Below are 20090 nucleotides of genomic sequence, written 5' to 3' on the forward strand. Positions count from 1 at the left end.
GGAATGAATCTTTCAATAGGCAAGAGGAGATGCAATTCTGTGCAGGTGGAAAGAATGACCCCAAATGGAACATGAACTTCTGTCCAGTTACAGAAAAGGATTATGGGCAGCATTATGGAGAGAGGCATGGAACCTGGGGAGATTTCTTCTGATTTTTCTCATTTTCCCAGTGAAATATACAGAAAAATGAAGAGCTGAGATTAATGATATGGTAGGAATCACTGGAATTTTAAGGAAGGATATTAAAATGAGTGAAGTGAACCCAAACCCCACATCTTCAGGGAATGAGAGGTGGTATGCCAAAGTCTGAGATGACTCCAACAAGCAGGTGCAGTGACGGGAGCCATTTGATGTTAAGAGTCAAAACCTGGTATTTAGGAAGGCGAGAGCAAGAATTGTCTAGAATTATCAATAGGAGCAAGTAGGATTTCAAGTCTACACTCATGTCCTTTTCAAGTTCACAACTCCAAAAGACAGGCACAATTTATTTAAGAGAGCATCAAAGAAGATAGCTGCAGGGCAGATCTACCTTCCAGTTACAGGACACCATCTATTATATTAGACACACAAACAATTGTAATAACAAGCACTTAGTTTCAAATTTAAGGTAGGTCCCTTACTTTTGTGGAAACACAGAAATTGTTGTTTAGGGCTTGCCAGTCACCATGGAGATCTGATTACAATACAGAGACATCCAAATGCTTGTTTTATTCTCCGTGTGTGTGTGTGTGTGTGTGTGTGTGTGTGTGTGTGTGTGTAAAGTAAGGCTGCCTAAGGGATGATGATGCCATGCCTTAGAGAGGAGTTGAGTAGAGAGTTCATGGTAGAATGAATGTTAACATTTTAAGAAACATGAGCTTTTACAAAGTACCTGCATCTTAAGTCTTGCCATTCTTTAAATTTAACAGATGAAATTTTACCATGTCAAGAAACACTGAATACCGAGCAGGAATCATGTCATCCAGATATGAGTCTCTGCAGATTTGATTCCACAGATGAAGAATTGAGAAGTAAGTGTTAAACTGAAATGCCCGTCTTGTAGGTGTTGACACAATTTATGAGACTCAGCGACTAGTCATAGGAATGTGCATCTGCTGGCCTTTGTTGACTTAATATCCTAGTTATATCTGTACTCTGTTGGAGTTGGTAATCTACTAAAACAGTGAAAAACACTAGTACATCTATTGAAGGTGATGTTTTATAGAATGATTCCATTGAAGACCATCTTGCAATTACATAATGTTTCTCCTTTAAATTCCAATGTAAACTGGGTCCGTTCGTATGCCTGTAATCGCAGTGACTCAGTAGGCTGAGGCAGGAGGATGCAAAGTTCAAAGCCAGCCTCGGCAATTTAGCGAGGCCTTTGGCAACTTAGTAAGACCCTGTCTCAAAATAAAACATTAAAAAAGGGGCTGGGGATGTGGCTCAGTGGTCAAGTGCCCCTGGGTTCAATTCCTAGTACAAAAAAAAATATTTCCGATGTAATTATGAATAACACGTAATTTAAACTAATTCTATAAAGTTGGTAAGATCAAACATTATGTCATTTAAAAAAAATAGAAACCAAAGTGGTGATAGAATAAAAACTAGGAGTGTCTTTTATTTTATGTGTATTGTTCTCATGGGAAAAGATGCTCATCTGGATTAACTGAAGACCTCTGGTAAAATAGAGTTGCTTATCAGGTCAAATTTCCAGATTGTGTGTATGTGGACCTCTGAGTTAATTAACCCATATAACCCTGGTTGAGCCATCACTCTAGTAAGCTATTATAGTCTGCTAAGATCTTCCTCTTCCCTCTGCAGTGTGTCAGCCCTGTGAGTTTGACTTTGACTTGTGTGACTGGACAGCAGAAGCATCTACTGGGCAAATTTCTTGGATGCGCACAAAAGCCAGCAAGTTCACAGCAATAGAATCTGCATCTCAGCAGAACCTTACTAGCAATGATGAAGGTAGCAAATAAAATACAATGTATTTTATGTCTAAGTCTTAGAATTGTGCTTTATTGTAACTAGTGATGAAACATTAAAGTGGGGTTTTGAGGATCATATTATATTGAAAGTGACAAAACAATCATATTTACAATGTTGTTAAATAAAAGTTATAATATATTAACTGTCTTAATTTGCAAATTTGTTATTTTCTTATTTTCAGGAGATACTGAATTTTGTATGAACAAAAAGAAAAAATATTAAGACTTTATTTATGGATTTTATTTATCTTCAGTATTGGGGATTGAATCCAGGGCTGCTTTATCCCTGAAGTATATTCCTAATTCTTATTTTTATTTTGAGGCAGAGTCTTGCTAAGTTGCTAAGGGTCTCACAAAGTTGCTGAGGCTGAGTTTGAATTTGAGATCCTCTTGCCTCAGCCTTCAGAGTTGCTGAGATCAGTTGACTTTTACCAAGTCTATATACAGGCTCTTTGTTCTATCAATGAGTTTCTTATTAAAATTGGTACTTTTTGTTTACTTTTCTCCCTGTTGTCATTTTTTTGGGGGGTGAGATGGGAATATGGTCATTCTTATGATTTATTTTTTTCATCAATGGTTTGAAAATTTTATATATGTTACCATTATGTCTATTCTTAATTTGAACACCTATCTTTAAGATTAAATTTTATTAGCAAAACATAAAGTATTCAGTATATCTGTGTTTTTTTGAATATGATAAAAAACTTGACATGATTTAACTACTATTTTACCCTTTTCTGGTTTTGAGTTATAGTTTAGCATTTTCAGAAGAGTTTTCAGTCAACAAGTTAATTTTTGATGTTTATAATTATGACAACTGTGTATTTTATTGTTTCATTCCTTTATTACTGCTTTTTATTTTTATGTATTATTTTGGGGGCTGAGGATTAAACCCAGGGCCTCCTGCAGGTGGGCAAGTGCTCAGCCACTGAGCCACATCCCCAGGCTCTTACCATTGCTTTTCAAATTTCCTGTGGTCCCTCTTGGTTCGTGTTCTCTCTCTCTCTCTCTCTCTCTCTCTCTCTCTCTCTCTCTCTCTCTCTCTTTAAAATTAATTGTTCTTTTACCAATAAAAGATCTGAGGTGATAAACTCCCTTAGGATTTATCAACTTAAAATGTTTTTAAATTGGTCTTACTCCCAGATAAAAAGTTATCTGTTCAGACAATTTTAGAATTAAAAATATTTTCCTTCTAAGTACCTGTTGATTATCCCTCTCTATTCAAATAGTTACTTACTATAATTGAGAAGTCTGAGTTCATTTAATCTATTTCAATTTAATACAGATTTTTTACAATGTCTTTTTTGATGTTTGAAATTTTGACTGTGATTAGTGCAGGTGTTTTTTAATTTTTTCAATGCTCATAACACATTATTTCATCACTTTAGGAAAGTGTTTGTTATTCTATTCAAGTGATTTTTACTGCTTTTCTCCTTCGGTTCCTATTAGATATATACTAAAGAGACACTAATAATTTATACTTCATAACTTCACTGCCCTTTTAAAATTTTTCTGTATTATTTAGTCTATTTTTAGTTATATTTTTAGTGCTGCTTCCTGAAACACTTTTGTTTCTGTAACTATGTTCAGTCTAGATTACATTCTTTTGGACATTTAATTTCTGTACTTTGTACATGCTTAATGATGCTCTTCTTGTTTTATTTCAGTTTTCCTTCTTCTATTTAGTGTATTGTAGCTATCCATAATGGTGGGGTTCACTCTAGCATATTCATAATCCTGTACTTTTTATGGTAGTACAGGTACCTTATAAATACAAAATAATCCTAATTCCTCTATCCCAACCCTTGTACTACTGCTACCATGCATTTCATTTATACATAAAATACAATGATCAAAACATAATATTGCTATTATTCTCTTGACCAAATTATTATTTTTTAGGTCAATAAAAAATAAAAAATATTGATTTATTCTTAATATTTCTTCTCTAATGCTATTTTTTTTCTTCTTATAAATCCAGTCTTCTCACCTATATCATTTTCTTCTTCTCTGAAGAACTATTTTTATTTCTTGCAAAGCAAATTCCTTCATGTTTTAGAAAGTTTTATTTCTCCTTCATATTGCAGGATGATTTCATAGGACTCAGAATTTGGGGTTGGTGATTTGGGGGGAGGGGTCTCAACAGTAAATATTTAACTCCATTCTAACCTTGTTTGTGTGATTTTTATAATTCATCTTTGCTCCTTTAGAGGTAAGATATACTTTTCCCTCTGGCTTCTATCAAGATATTTTCTTTTGTTTTTCTGCATTTTGAATATATGTGAAATTTCTTCTTTCTTTCTGTTTGTTTATTTCTAGCATTTATTCTACTTGGCATTTTCTGAGTTTCCTGGATCTTTGATTTCATGGCTGACACTATTTGAACAAATTCTCAGTCATTGTTGCTTCAAATATTATGTCTGTTCCTTTAATTTTCTTCTTGTCTTCCCATTTCACATTGATTGCACCTTTTGCCATTTCTTCACATTCCTTGGGTAGTCTATTTCTCCCCCCCACACACAATTTTATTTCTGTGTTTCAGTTTTGGAAGTTCTATTAGCATATCCTCAAGATCTGAGTCTTTCCTCACCTGTGATTAGTCTTCTAATGAATCCAGAAACACATTCTTCATTTATGTTACAGTTTTTGAGTCTAAATTTCCATCTCTTTGCCTACATTATCTTACCTTTTCTATCAGAATGTTAAGCATATCAATCAGGGTTGTTTTAAATTCCCCATCTGAACCTTCCAATAGTCTTGCCATATTTGAGTCTGGTTCTGATGATTGCTTTCTTTTCAAATTGTGCTTTTGCATTTTGGTATACCTTGTAATGTTTTTGCCAAGAGTCAAATTTACAAAAAGCGGCAATTTATTGGGTGAAAGGTGTTGAGGTAAATATTGTGAGCTATTATTTTTATCTGGCTAGGTGTTTGACTGCTTACTCTGCTGTAGCTATCAATATCTGAGGACGAATTTTGCCTGACTTTCTTATTTTTTTCCTCTCTGTTGTCTTTGGGTTCCCTTGCAGACTTTTTACATAACATCTGAGACACATAGCTCTGTGACTGTATCCCCCCATTATTGTCCAAGAGCCTTACTGACATGGTGGTATGTTGTGAGGGGAAGGGGAATATTCCGTTGTCATGATTAGGCCTCCGTCTTTCAGTGGGTATGAGTCCCTGTTGTATTACTTCAGAAATGCTTCTTAATACCACTCCCCTTGCCTTAACTTGAGGAGAAAGAAAAGCTAGAGGGAGCTGAATCTGGGAATTCTCCTTGCCCCTGTAGGAAGGCTAGAATGGATTGGAGTTGGATATTTCCCTTGTCCCTAGTCCGTTAGACTTGGGTTAAACCCTTGTGATTTACATTGTAGTGAAATGGTTTCTCTTGAGTTCAGGGCTTGTTAAGAGAAAGAGAATAGTTGAGGAGCATTTCAAAATGGCTATTTTTCCTCTCTCTTGGATGCAAACCTGAGGGGACTTTTCTCTAATTTTCACTGTGTGGACATCACAGGACTCCTGGAGGTAAAATTCAGAACAGCGTTCCCTTAGAGTTTTTAACTCCTCAGCTCATCCACACTAAGTTGTTCAGGTTTTTCCATAGAGCTTTGCTTTTAGCAGAGCTTTGTACTCTGGGATTCTGCTTTAAAGAGTTGTTATTCTCTGCATTCAAACGCCTCTCCGGCTACCAGGCTGTGGGTTTCATGGTGACCTCATTTTTTGGATGGATCTGTGAAGAACTGTTGATTTTCTGTTTGCACAGGATTTTTCTTGTTGAATGAATAAGACTGAGAACTTTCAAGCTCATTGCATGCTGGTCCCCCAAACAGAAATTTTGTAGGTTCCTTTTAACTGAGATTTGTACTTTTTCCATCCCCTCTATTCTTTCTATTTGCCTTTAAACGTTTCTATTTAGTGAATTTTTTTAAACATTACTTAGCTCCTCAAAACTTTATCTGAGTAACAGTACAAGTTTAGGGTTTCATACTTTATGATAATTCTTGGAGTTTTGCACATTTCTTTGATTAGAGTCCAGGATGGTGAATGTTTTGTGAACAGGCTTCCTTAGTCCTATTCTCTGGCTTCATTGAGCTCATCTCTCTTTTGTGACACTTTCATTGGTCAACTCCAAGCTACCACTTCTGATGCCAAAGTCTAAGAGTTCTGTGGCTTCATTTCTGTTCCTCCCTTGGCATATCCGTTCTTTCTTCACCTTGTAAAATGTTTTGTCTCTTTTTGATCTCTGTTTTCTTTCTTTGTGTTTAAATCAGAGATCAGGTGTTAATTTACTGTAGCATTTTGATTAAAATCTAACATTTCTAGTAAGAGTTATTAAAGTTTATAGTTTTTAGAAACTGCAGGAATATTTATTAACTTACAAAGAAATGAAGCATTGCAGAATTTACTTCTGAAAAATAAAGAAACCATAGAAATTTCCTTGTACCTCCGCACAGCCAATATTATTGAGTTGAGAAAAAGTCTAAATTAGTTTTCAATATCAAATGGGAAAAAATCAGTTGACAATATTTTTATGCACTATAAAACCTGCAGATGCAGATGTAGCTATCTGATACTTCCATGTTGTTTGGTAAGAAAGAGATCATTTATATTGTTTTGTCTTAAACTACAAAGATGTTTTTAAACTTAAAAAGTAGAAAAATAATCAAAAGGGGAAAGAATTCTGAGAAAAGGAGGAATTCTTGAGACAGAAAGAACTCCTTTTGAAATTTAGAAGAATATGATAGTAATTTGATGGCATATCACAGATTTCTTTTAAAAGAATATTGAGGCAAGGGATAGTGACCCATGCCTAAAATCCCAGAGACATGGGAAGTTGAGGCAGTGGAATTGCAAGTTCAAAGTCAACCTCAGTAATTTAGGGTGGCCTTGAGCAAATTAGTGAGATTCTGTCTCAAAATAAGACAGGCTGGGGTGGGGTTCAGTGGTTAAGTGCACCTGGGCTTAATCCCTAGAACCAAAACAAACAAACAAATTTTAATAAAACAATGTTGAATTTCAATATTGAAGATACCATTCAATTTCGATTTTAAGAATTAGGAAATAGCTTAATACCTTTCAAGAAAATCACATGAAAATAAACACTTGTTATTTGTAGTTTATGTAATAAATTTTAAACATCCCATAATTTTAATCCTGGTTTTGAAATCTTAAGAAATACCATATTTTGTTTAGCAGAAAGCAGCTGTTTTCCTAAACTGTTTCTCTTCCCTCTGTTTTTTAGGTTACTTTGTGTGGGTTGGGGCCACACATGCTTTCCCTCTTAGCCATTTAGACAGCAGGGTTTTTTTAAACAGCTCTCTGTGTCACTGCTGGGGCAAGAGCTGCCACCTTCAATTCTCTTACTGCATGGAAAACGGTGTCCTGAGAGTGGGACTGTACCATAATGAGGTAAGAAGAAGCTAGTGCTGATTTCAAATTCATTGAATGAGGGGAATTTCTATTCTTGGCAACTTGTGCTTCTATTTCTCAGTTCTGTGTAGGCTGTAGGCTTTAAGTATGCTATGGCTTGACAATACTTTTAAAAAGAATGATTAAGATGCCAATTTACAGAGGACTATCATGTACAAAAGTTAATGTGATAATTTGCAGGATATTATTTAATAAACTATTAAAATTCATGAAAGTCTAGTTAAGAAAATATAGTCTAATAAAAAGAGATATCTGGGATTCTATATTGTTAAGTGGGCACCAAAGCTCTGAGATGATCTGTTTTGGATTTTAGACCTATATATTATTAGAAGTATAAATATGATTAGAAATAAGCTATTTGTTTCGGTGTAAGTAGATACATGTCCAAAGACTGATAACTACTGATTAAATACAGACTAATGAGTCAGTTGGATTAAAAAAAAATGTTTCATTAAGTAGAGGGATGGTAGAAAGTATTATCCTAATATATAAACCAATTTAGGCTCTTTTAACCTAAGTTTAACTGGAAGCAGTCCCCTACGAGTGTGAAAATACATGGAACACTTGGAGAAATTCTATTGCGAGAATAATTGAATTTATAGAGGAGAATAAATAGCAGTCATTCTACAAATGGGAAGCATCTGGGAATAATTGCAGGATTTTTGACTGTGGAAGAAAGGAAGACAGGAAGAGCATCCAAGTGAGTTTCCTCTGGCTTAGGTCACTTGGAGTTAATTGAAACTTCCACATCAACCAGATTCGCTTTTCAACAAAAGTTCATTCAACATCTGTGCTTATCCGAATGACACTAACAACCTGTTTGTAGAATTTTCTTCTGGTCTCTTTTGTTCTGAAGTTTGGCATGTCATCCTGATTAATCCTCAAGTATCCAAATGCTTATTGGTAAAATATTTGAACCTTCAGTAGGGATGCTTTTCTTTGCCTCTTCTTCTGCTGTTTGTACCATTTCCATGATATCTGTTGTTTTTTCTTCTGCATCTTCAGGGATACTCATGGAGAATTAAGGCATAAAGTTAAACCAGAAAGTCTTTTTTTTTCAATATTTATTTTTTAGTTGTAGTTGGACACAATATTTTAATTATTTATTTATTTTTATGTGGTGCTGAGGATTGAACCTAGGGCCTCTGCCTGTGTTAGCTGAGCATTCTACCACTAAGCCACAACCCCAGCCCTAAACCAGCAGCCTTATTAGATAGTACAATACATTTGCTATGGAACACAATGGCTGGCATTCTGCGTATGGTATGGCATTTCTGAAGTAGTAGTTGACAAACAATCGTCATACATCTATTGGATCCATTTCAGTCAATTAGGCCAGGTGTGTGGGGAGGGAATGGAAGGGAACAGCATCTACATACCCTTTCTGAAGCACTACGGACTTTTCATATAAACAGGAATAATTTTTATGAAAAATTAAGCAATCCACCAAAAAGCCACAAATTAAACTTTATCTGGATATGTTAACATTCATACCTCAACAATCTTTCAGATATTGTTTTCTGTGCCATGTAAACCAGGCATAGTGAAATACCATCTAAAGTGTAACCTTCTATAATTTCTAATTTAGTCCTTCAACAAAGACATGGTGACAATTTTAGAATAATTCTGTAGAGTTTAAATTATAGTTAAATATGCGTTAAAAATATATGATCCTATGATACTACTTTTCACAAGACAAGTAATTAATATTCACTTACACGCCAAACGAATTATTACCCCAAATTTAAGTCAAAATTTCAATCATATGTTCTAATTTGGAGAATTTTAATCAAATCTGAACATCAATGATGGATATTTAAAATTTCAATATATGTATGTAATAGAGTTATGAATGATTAAAAATGAACAATATTATTCTTCTGGTGGCTTTGGGGCTGTCCAAGAAAAGACTGAAAACAAATTGTCTTCAGATGCCATATCATATAAGAATAGAGTTACTGAGATTTTGTGCCTCACAGAGTAAGAAAAGAAATCCAAATGGCAGATCTGATCTAGTGTGTTAAGCAGAAACAACTGGGTGTACACTTAGAATATTGATTCAGAGTGGGCTCATTGGATACCCAGTGTTCTACAAGACATCCTATCTTCTGATGTCCTATTTGCTGCCCTGTACATACATAACATGTCAGTTACTGATGCAAAATATGTAGGAAAGTACATTTAAGTCACAGTAGATGTTTTTATCACATACTTCAAAAGGTCTCCAAAGTGATCATTTAAAAAATCTATTTTTGAAAATTACATCTTCTTAACTCTGAGTATCTGTAAATAAATGTAGGTGTATGCACATGAACCAGGATGGATATAATGAGATTGCTTAAGATTATTTTTATTATTTTCAGAGGAGAAGGTGGGAAGCAGGAAGTAAAGGTGACGGCACTTTGTTAGGTAGAGTTTACTGTTTTGGAGTCTGCTAAAGTGTACAGCACTTCTAGTTTGTATTACCTAGCTATTCTGGCATTAGTTCTCTATGCATCATTTATAAAGTAATAACCATAGCAATAACCTAGCCTCTTTCTTGAGGAGAATTTCCAGGCCAATGAGCTATGGATAGTGGAGTAACCACTTTGTGGTACCATTTACACTGCCAAAGAGGATGAATGTGGATTAAAATGGAGAGAAAATGCCTAAGAATGTTTTTTTTTCTTTCTTGCATTATACACTTTTAAAGCCAAAATGAGTTTTCTTTGAAAGAAGATCTTTGCCAAATTATGTGGTTCTGTCATGGATGCAATCAAAAGTAGTCAAATAAATAAAAACTAACAACTTTGAATTTGGTAGCTTTGATTTCTTCAGGGGAAGAGAGAAAAATAAGCTGATATCTCTGAAAGATGTGGTAATAAACGTTTTTTTTTTCTTGAAAGGTTAATTGGCATTATTGATCCTGGTCTGGGGTAGCAAAGATACTTTCTTAAAGTTTGTTATAGATTGATTGATTTTAAGATAATAGAAAATTAGAAAAGCCTTGAGAAGCTTTTGGAGGCTGAAAATTACTTTTTTGTATAATGACTCCTATTAAAAATAACTACATGGTCGGAGAAAAAGAACAGAGATAAAATAAAAGCGGCCCTCCTTTAGTTAGAAGAAACTGTATTTATCATTGCTTGTGTTGTCAGACAGGAGAACGTGTGTGTGTGTGTGTGTGTGTGTGTGTGTGTGTGTGTATGTGTGTGTGTGTGTGTGTGTGTGAGAGAGAGAGAGAGAGAAAGAAGAGAGAGAGAGAGAGAGAGAGAGAGAGAGAGAGAGAGAGAGAGAGAGATTGATTGACAATCTGGATCTCACTCATAATACACCCTTAACTTAGTACATGAACAGCAAGTTTGGAAATAACTCTGCTCACTTAAAAATCAAAAAGTAAATCCACATTCACTTTCTGGTAGAACAGAGGGAACTCAGCATTGTGAAGTAAAATATCAGAATTGCTCTATATTATTTTTGTAAAACAAATGTTGGGGGAACTGCTGAACAGTTTGCCAAACAGTGTTGCTAAAAGCATCATGGAGGGTATAGCATATTGATGCTAAATAACTGAAGTTATGTCGGAAATTATTGAAAAGAATTTGGTTATATGTCTCAACATTTTTAAACCAATTCATCCTGATAGGACATAGAAACTATCAGCTGAAAATACATCTAGCTCTTGTGCTTTGCTATTCTTTGGAAGTTTGAGCAGTTGATATGAATGAGTAATGACATAAAGTGAATTTCAGTGGACTTAGACTATATTATGAAATATTGACGACTCGAAACTTTGGCATATACATCAGAGAGTGTGGGACTACATAGTAAAAAATTAATTTTTAGAAAAACTTGGATATAACTAAAATAAGTGAAGCCGAGCAAGGAGGTAAACACACGAATTTGAAAAAAAAATTGTCATGTGTTATTAGAATTACGACTGGATGACATCTTCCAGATTGTTTTTTTATTTTACACTAGAAGGTAAACAAGGCCAGTCTCAGAGCTCATTCTAAAATATATATGTGTCATTCTTCATGTTTTTACAATACTGATACATTAAAAAAATAAATGTACCCTATTGATCTATCTTTTCCAAGAAAATATCAAATTAAGAATGCTTGCTAAAAATCTGAAGAAAAGCCAAATTATTTCAGAGCATAAAAGCATGGTCAATAAACTCAAGAGACCAAAACTATGAGCACAATTATGGAGCATCTTATGGACTTTGATTGAGTGTCTTACTTCAAAGTATGTAGTAAAATTTTATACATTTGACAACCTAAAAAAATGATCATTATATGGTACACAACATGGAATATTCTAAAAGAGGTAAAAAGACCTTTGATGGAATGACAGAAAGAGTGAACTTAGGAACACAATCTCCAAAAAATAATTATATTGTTTGAAACTTCAATTCTCCCATTGAAAAAAAAATTAATGGAAAAGATGCAAAAATGCATCTAAACACTATTTATTAACCTTTACATTAAATGTTTGCCTGTTCTTTCTTTCTACTATCATGAAAATATTGGAACATGTAATTATGACATTGAAATCAAAATTTAAACTGCTGCTATTATCAATTGCTATTTAGAATTTGATTTTTGAAGTGCAGTTACTTTATTTCTTTTGACATTTTATTTGAATTTTTTTCTGTGTTAATGCTCTTGAATGAAAAAAGCAGCTTTGCTCTATAGTCATACATTAATTTCTGTTTTTTTAAAATTTTATTTCACTTATTCCTTCTTACCACCAATATTTTAGATTTCCTAGTACCTAACTAAAATGTAATTAAGAGAGCACATACATGAATGTGAAGCTAGAATTTGGAAAGTGACTAATATATTTTTCTTCAAATGAAAGGAAGAAGAAATATTTTGGATGTCCAATACATCAACTCACAGCAAATGGGTGAAAGTAGATGTGTTAATACCGGAAGGTCTGAAGGCATTTAAGGTATCATAGGAAATAAACAAAAAAAAATTATCATAAGTTTAACTTTTATCTTTACAGTAGTGAATTTATCATCCATTGCTAAATTTAAATTAGTATTTAAATTAGAAATGTAGACTTGTGTATTTGGGGACAGTAATTTCATTCTTTTCATTGTACCTGGTCCTTAGCAGGTCAAATTTCCCTTGAGAAGAGGAAGTAAGGGTGCGTCTACTCTTGATCAAAGCTTGCTCATTCTCTGTGAATTTCCCTACCTCCTGCCCCCAACTCCATGCATTGCACTCACAAAACCATCTTATATTATGAAACAGATAAATAGTCAAGTGGTATTGAAAATCAGTGGAGTTATATGCACATGTATTGAATATATTAGCTCATAGGATTATAACACATGGATGATTGTCTATACCAAGATATATTTGCAGTATACATGTACTCAATGAGAGACTGGTGAATAGTCCCTTGAACAGTTAATTTGTGCTGGATTTGAGTATAAAATAATCAGACTGTATAGCTTAATAAGCCAATTTCACTTCTTTATAGTAGTACCACATGCATGTATTTCCTATGTTGTTAAAGGGATGCATTCCCAAAACACTGAGATTTTTACTATATAGACTTTTAAAATCCCATGTGTGAAGTAGTAATTTCAGAATCATAGCATATTTGAAGCCATCTTAAACTTGAGGTTCATATCATTTTCTATTAAGTTAATGTTTTGATACCATTTATATTTTTTATAATCTGATACTTCATCTTTATAATTTCTAGAAGAGGGACTCAATGAATTTCATTTCTTTTCCACAAACTGAAGGTAGTTTGTCTTGTTATTTGACTCAAAGTAAAAGAAAGTAAAATGAAAGGAAAATAAATTGGAGAGTTATTATAGGTTTCTAAGTGCATATGAAATGTGCTTTTCAATAATGGCAGATTTTGAGACCTACATTTAATCTCAACAAGTTTTGAAAACACAAATTTTATTTCTTGTGCTTATCTGATCTCTTGCTACTGTGATAATGCCCAGCTGTCAATCCAATAATAAATAAATAATACATATATTATCTATGTACATATTTTATATATAAATGATACTGACTGTGAAAAAATACACCATACAAAAACTTGACACTATACAAACTTTTCTTAATGATTAAACATTATTGAAATGCAACATTATCTTCTAAATAAATGTTTGCAAATTAAATCAATCTAAAATAATTCTTAAATATATATATCCCTCATGTTTTTTTATGCAAGATTGATTTTTATATTCTTTAAAATTGTCTTTTTTATATTGCCTCCCTTTCCATTTTCTTGACATTTCTCTTCATGAATTTAAATACTAATTTTAGTAGTTAAAAACCAGACTTATAGCTCTTTGTGTACAGGTAATGACAGTGCTTTTATTTTCCTTGAAAATGAAATGAAAGAGAGATCTGTAAAGATGGTTCCCAAGTAACAAATTTGCAAGTCAAGAACATTTAGAAGGTTAAATGAGATGCCAAATTTATCTGATCCTAGGTGGTTTTTCAGAGGCCTCAGTAGGGCAAATATGCCCATCAGTCTTAAGAGTATGGGTTAAATTTATCAAATTGGAACCTTGTTCTCATTTGCATTTGGTTGCTCTTTAAACAGGTTCTTTTCTCAATTACTGTGTCATCTTTGTGATCCCTTTTTAGTTTTTTTTTTGTATTTTAAAAGAAATTATAAATTCATAAATTGATTATTTTCCCTTACAGATAGTTTTTGAAGGTGTTCTTTTGAGCCAGAGAAGTTTTATTGGGCTTGACCAGTTGTGGGTCTATGCCTGTGGAGAGACCCTCTCCAGAAAGCTTTGTTCTGCAGAGGAATTCACCTGTGCCAGTGGCCAGTGCATTGCCCAAGATTCAGTCTGTGACTCCAGACAGGACTGCTCTGATGGGACTGATGAAGACCCAACAACTTGCTGTAAGTCAACTAATAGTTTACTTGTTGACCAGCTTTATTTCACAGCTGTTGGATTTCACAACTTGTTTGTTTCAATCAAGGTAAAGTCAATTTCTATGACATAAGATGACTGTGCGTTTTCACTCTGAAACTATTATCAGTATTCCTTTGGTGGTCTGTGTATTCATGTTTTAGTGCTTATGGCTAAAGTTGCAGAATCTTTCTATTTGTTCAAAAAATAGATACAATTAATGTTGTGTCATTGTGTATGTGTGGTGCACATGTACTTTGGTTAAAGAAAAAGATGGATGTGAGAGGGAACCTCTTTGTACTTTCCCTTTAGAGACACAAATTATGGGTTGCTAGCCTTTGTTAAATGTTTTCTTTCTTACTTTCTGAACCTCTTGGATGCAGAAGAGAAGGAGAATAAAGAGAAGGGCTATCATTGCCTCCAGGGCAGCCACTGTGACTGTAGAAATCACTTCCGCCATCGTTGGCAATCATGAGGGCAAAACTAGACCAACACCTTCCTTTCAGGCCTCTTATGAAGAATCTTTGATAGGAAGGATAATGAGAGATCCCATTACTATTCAAACCCAGTCATATTTCAAATAAAATGAAATTTAATTTACAACCCACATGAAGTTTCTCATATGAGGTAACTTAGCAACTCAGATTCTTGTGTCTTTTTAGCAACCATGAATTCCAACAAAATGAATCTATTTTCTAGGCCACAAATAAGGGTTTTTTAAAAATATATATTAAAATTTCGACATTTATTTTGCTGCAGCACCTTATTTTAGTGAGATATTTTGTTGATCAGGAAGAAATATTGCAGTAAGATAAGTGTCACCTTTATAATGAAAAGATCCTTGTACTGCACACTTCTCCTGGTGGGGGAGTAAGGATTTCATTAAGAGCAATGAAGAGGGACATTGGGAGGAGATGATGGGAAAACAAGGGAGAAATCCTTCTGGCCTACCTGTAATCAGCAATTCAATTTATTCTTCAAACACCTCACTTATTAAGCCAAATAAACTCTTGACCAATGTGATTTCAGTGGAGTTTTTAGGTTAGTTTTCTTTTTTCATTGAAAAAGAATAAAGTGAGGAGCATTTATTTCTCTAATGTATGCAATATTCCTTTATTTAAAAATTTAAAGAGACAATTTGGTTCATTTCTGTTGAGGAAATTCATCTTTTTGACAGCTTCTTGATTGAAACAGCTGAAAAACTACATATTTCTTTGCAATTATGCATTTGGAAACTTAACTTCTTTCCTTCTATTTTTTCCCTGTAGTAAATAGTTCTATGTTCTCTTCCTTTTGCAGGTTTTCTTAATAAAATTCCTGTCTGGAGTATTAGTTGATTTTTAGCATTGATTTTGTCATAGTGTCTAACTTCTCTTCCATTATGGAAGTTTCATTGACTGCTAAACTGGCATTTTTTTTCACTAGAGTAGATCTCAATACTATTCTGCTATATCCTTGAGTGAATGCAGGACAGATGGCTATGTTTTTCAACATAATTTCACTTGGTCTTTTAAGTGTTCCCAATAATGTCACCTCTCAGTTGTTCAATGAAAACTTCTCATATTTGCTTGGTTGAGTCAACTCGATATAGAGGATATGACATAAAAATAAAGTCTTATTACATATATTATATGTGGATGTATTCACATAGCTTGATGCAAAATGAATATTTCATATAAATGTTTGTACAATTACTATTGCTCTGGGGAAATTACATAGAATTCAGTTATTCAAATTGATCTAGATACATACTTTTTGTACTAATATATTTAATGTGCATATGCATATACACATATATGTTCACATATAGTCTTCCAAAATGAGAACCTTCCATTTAAAAATACTTTGAAATATTTTACACACATTTCTATTTTTTTTTTTTTAATCTCCAAGTGCCTGGAGCACAAACAAAATGCCTTCCGTCTTTCTTTTTATTTCACTCAGAGTGAATCTCTAGGATGGTATAGCTCAAATACACAGCTAAGGGGCTCCAGGAATATTTTCCACAGGTTGGGGACTGAAATAGTAAACTTGTGAAGATTGTCAGTTGGTGCTCTGTCACCAGTGTGTGTTTCCTGAACGACACACTCACTCAGTTTCTCTTTCAGTCCCAAGCTGTCCTTACATTCCGGGACTATTTTGATAAATCTACTTACTGAGCCTCTAGCTCAGTGGCTTTTCAACAACAGGCAAATGAAAGGGTGGCAGGGTTTGCTGGTGTTTTGCTGCTTTCCTGTACTACATGGATTCCAGCAGCAGCAGCAGCATCTGGGAACTGGTTCAAAAAGACAGAACCTCAGGCTTTAACACAACCCTCTAGATTGAAAGTCTGCATTGCAATGGTGTCCCAGGTGATGCATTTGGATGCTAAACTTTGAGAACCACGGTGCCAAAGAGGCTTTGAAAATTAGGACAGTTGAGGGAAGAAACAGATGGCATGTAAAAACATTCACATAAAAACTGAAGGCAAACTAGTCCAAAGGCTCTCAAGACAGAAGCCTAAACTCATGACTTCACCAGTCCCCAAGAGCATCACTGGAATACCAAACAATAGGTTTCTAACGTTTATTAGCAGGATCCCGCATAAAATGAAGACAGTGAATATTCAAATATATCTGCACCCCATGTTCACTGCAACCTCACTCACCATAGTCAAGAGATGGAAACAACTTCATCCTCTTGATGGATGACTATGAATCAAAAAGTGAGCTGTGTATGAATTTTATTCATTAATAAAGAGAAGGAAATCCTACTATGTGCAACAACAAGGATGAATCTGGAGGACATTATGTTACGTGAAATGAGGCAGACGAAGATAAAAACAGATGATAGTATTTATATGTGCATCTCAAAAAAAATTCAAACTCAGAAACAAAGTCCAACAGTTGTTGCTGGGTGCTAAGGGTTGGGGAAACAGGAAGATGTTGGTCAAAGGTACTAAATTTCAGGAATAGGTGTAACAAGTTCTGAAGATCTGATGTACAGAATGGTGGTATAGTTCATGATACTCTTGTAAACTTGACATTTGCTCAGAGAGCAGATCTTAGTATTCTCACCACATGTGTGTATTGTACGCACACATACACACTCAAATGGCACCTGTGAAAGCTGATAGATGTATTAGCTAACTTGATTATGGTAAATAGTGCACTATACATACACACATATATAAACATAGTATATATCCTAAATATATACAGACTGTCAATTATACATCAATGAGCTTGGGAAAAATAAAATATATGTAATGCTTAAAAACATTCCTATCAGAATAATTAAAATATAGCATGTGCCAAACAAAGTAAAGGTCTACAGCAGATAAAAAATTCACACATGAACTAGATCTAATTCTCAAACACATAGTACAACATGGATGAACCTTGAATATATTATGCTAAGTGAAATAACTCAGACAGAGAAGGGAAAACAGGATATGATCCTGTTTTTATGAGAAACCTAAACTAGAAAGCTTCACAGAGACAGGAGGTAGGATGGTGGTTGTTGAGCTGAGAGAAAGGAATACTGGAGTTGGGGTTAAATGGATATGGAGTTCCGGTTTGAGGAGATGAGAGTTCTAGAGATGGATGATGGGGATGGTTTCTCAGCCATGGGAACATACTTAATCCTACAGAACTTTGCACTTAAAATTATTCACAATAGCTAGACTGTGGAACCAACCCAGATGCCCTTCAATAGATGAATGGATAAAAAAAAATGTGGCATTTATACACCATGGAGTATTACGCAGCACTAAAAAATGACAAAATCATGGAATTTGCAGGGAAATGGATGGCACTAGAGCAGATTATGCTAAGTGAAGCTAGCCAATCCCTAAAAAACAAATGCCAAATGTCTTCTTTGATATAATGAGAGCAACTAAGAACAGAGCAGGGAGGAAGAGCAGGAGGATAAGATTAACATTAAACAGAGACATTAGGTGGGAGGGAAAGGTAGAGAAAAGGGAAATTGCATGGAAATGGAAGGAGACCCTCATTGTTATACAAAATCACATATAAGAGGTTGTGAGGGGAATGGGAAAATAAGCAAGGAGAGAAATGAATTACAGTAGATGGGGTAGAGAGAGAAGATGGGAGGGGAGGGGAGGGGGGATAGTTGAGGATAGGAAAGGTAGCAGAATACAACAGTCACTAATATGGCATTATGTAAAAATGTGGATGTGTAACCAATGTGATTCTGCAATCTGTATACGGGGTAAAAATGGGAGTTCATAACCCACTTGAATCTAATGTATGAAATATGATATGTCAAGAGCTTTGTAATGTTTTGAACAACCAATAAAAATTATTTAAAAAGAAAAATTTTCTCATACACACACACATATATATGTACATATGTATATATACAAACACTAATTTTCAATAAGGATACATGGAAAAGATTATATATTAAATTCTTATCCACCATAATCCAAAAAAAAGATGGAATTTAATATTTAGTGATCTGTGTTGAAGCCAAAATGACTTGGGAAATTCTGTGGGAAATGGCTTTTTTTTTAAGGTAGAACTTTCAGATAATTTAAAAGCTACTATGAATTATAAATCTTCACAAAGGAAATTGGCATAATATTCAGGTAAAAGAAATGCAAACCCAGGGCACTATACAATGCATTTGATTTTTATTATAATATTATCACTAGAAATCTTTCACATTTAGGAAAACTAATTGTTGAATACTAAAATATTTCCTGAGGGGTAGGAAAAGACTGTATTCATCTATATAGTTTAGTGTATCAATGACCCTTGTGAGTTTTCAATAAATATTAACAAAATATTTATTATTATATTTATTAAAACCTAATACATGTTCACCAAATGAGATGTTCCTCATTCTTTTATCATAGAGAACTGAACTGGAGGTTTCTTAAATACTTGATATTTTATGATCCGAAATTTTTCTCAGCTGCTACAATGAAATTCTTTTTCTTGTGCCCATATGCTACCATGGTTAAATATGTAAGAGAGAGCTCTCTCTGAATCTGAAAACATTGCTCTAACTTACGAAGACTGACAGAAATTTCTCTGAAATTGTGAATAGTGTCATATCTCAAGCTCTGTTTAGAGATAGTGAAGTATACTCTATGATCACAGAAATTTAAAAGAAAAGCAACAAAATAATCAAAATGCCTGTTTACAATTAATGCAATTTATTTATAACAGATAATAGGTTTTAGATTTTACAAATATTTAATATTTAATGTACTTAGCATGATAGGCATTTAATAGTTGCCAGTATGCATTTGATCCTCCTGGCTTTCTTTGAGTATTTATTACTTCACCTTAAACTTTTTGAATTATGTAGGGAGATATTATTAATGAGAGAACCTCAACTTTAGGAGACTGGGACTCAACTTATATTTTATAGGGCAGTTAAGTTCTAGAATATTTAGCTTTTTAAAAAAATTCCTTTTAAGTGTACTGGAACAAATGTCAGAGGTAAAAATAGCTGAGCAATTCACCTAGACTTTCACAGAGGTGATTGCACCACATTGTTGTCACAAATCTTTATGAAGATGGATTTTAAAAATTAATTTTGGTTTTCAAAGGACAGCCATGTTTAGTGTTGTATGGAAGGCATGATTGACATTTTAACCTATAAAACATATAGTTAGTTAGTAAAAGAAATGGTTTGAACTTTTGTCCTAATGCCAAAATTTCAAGATATATTCTTTCAAAATTATTTTCATCTTGAAAGCTTCTTTACATCTGTGCGACTGAGTGACAGGACTCAGTTGTGAAGAGTATGCTGAGAGGTTGGGCAATGCATCAGTCAAATGGGTC

General features: G+C 33.9%; 1 protein-coding gene across 1 annotated transcript in view; it reads left to right on the forward strand.

Annotated features, from left to right (window-relative positions):
- The window catches only part of Malrd1 (MAM and LDL receptor class A domain containing 1), a 656113-nt gene that overhangs the window by 60829 nt on the left and 575194 nt on the right, over positions 1-20090 (forward strand). The window contains exons 6-10 of the mRNA XM_077802928.1: positions 909-1010; positions 1804-1950; positions 7213-7379; positions 12246-12338; positions 14075-14282. Coding sequence (XP_077659054.1) covers positions 909-1010; positions 1804-1950; positions 7213-7379; positions 12246-12338; positions 14075-14282 — 717 coding nt within the window. The remainder of the gene's footprint in view (positions 1-908; positions 1011-1803; positions 1951-7212; positions 7380-12245; positions 12339-14074; positions 14283-20090) is intronic.

Source organism: Urocitellus parryii, chromosome 9, assembly GCF_045843805.1.
Source record: "Urocitellus parryii isolate mUroPar1 chromosome 9, mUroPar1.hap1, whole genome shotgun sequence".
Lineage (NCBI taxonomy): Eukaryota > Metazoa > Chordata > Mammalia > Rodentia > Sciuridae > Urocitellus > Urocitellus parryii.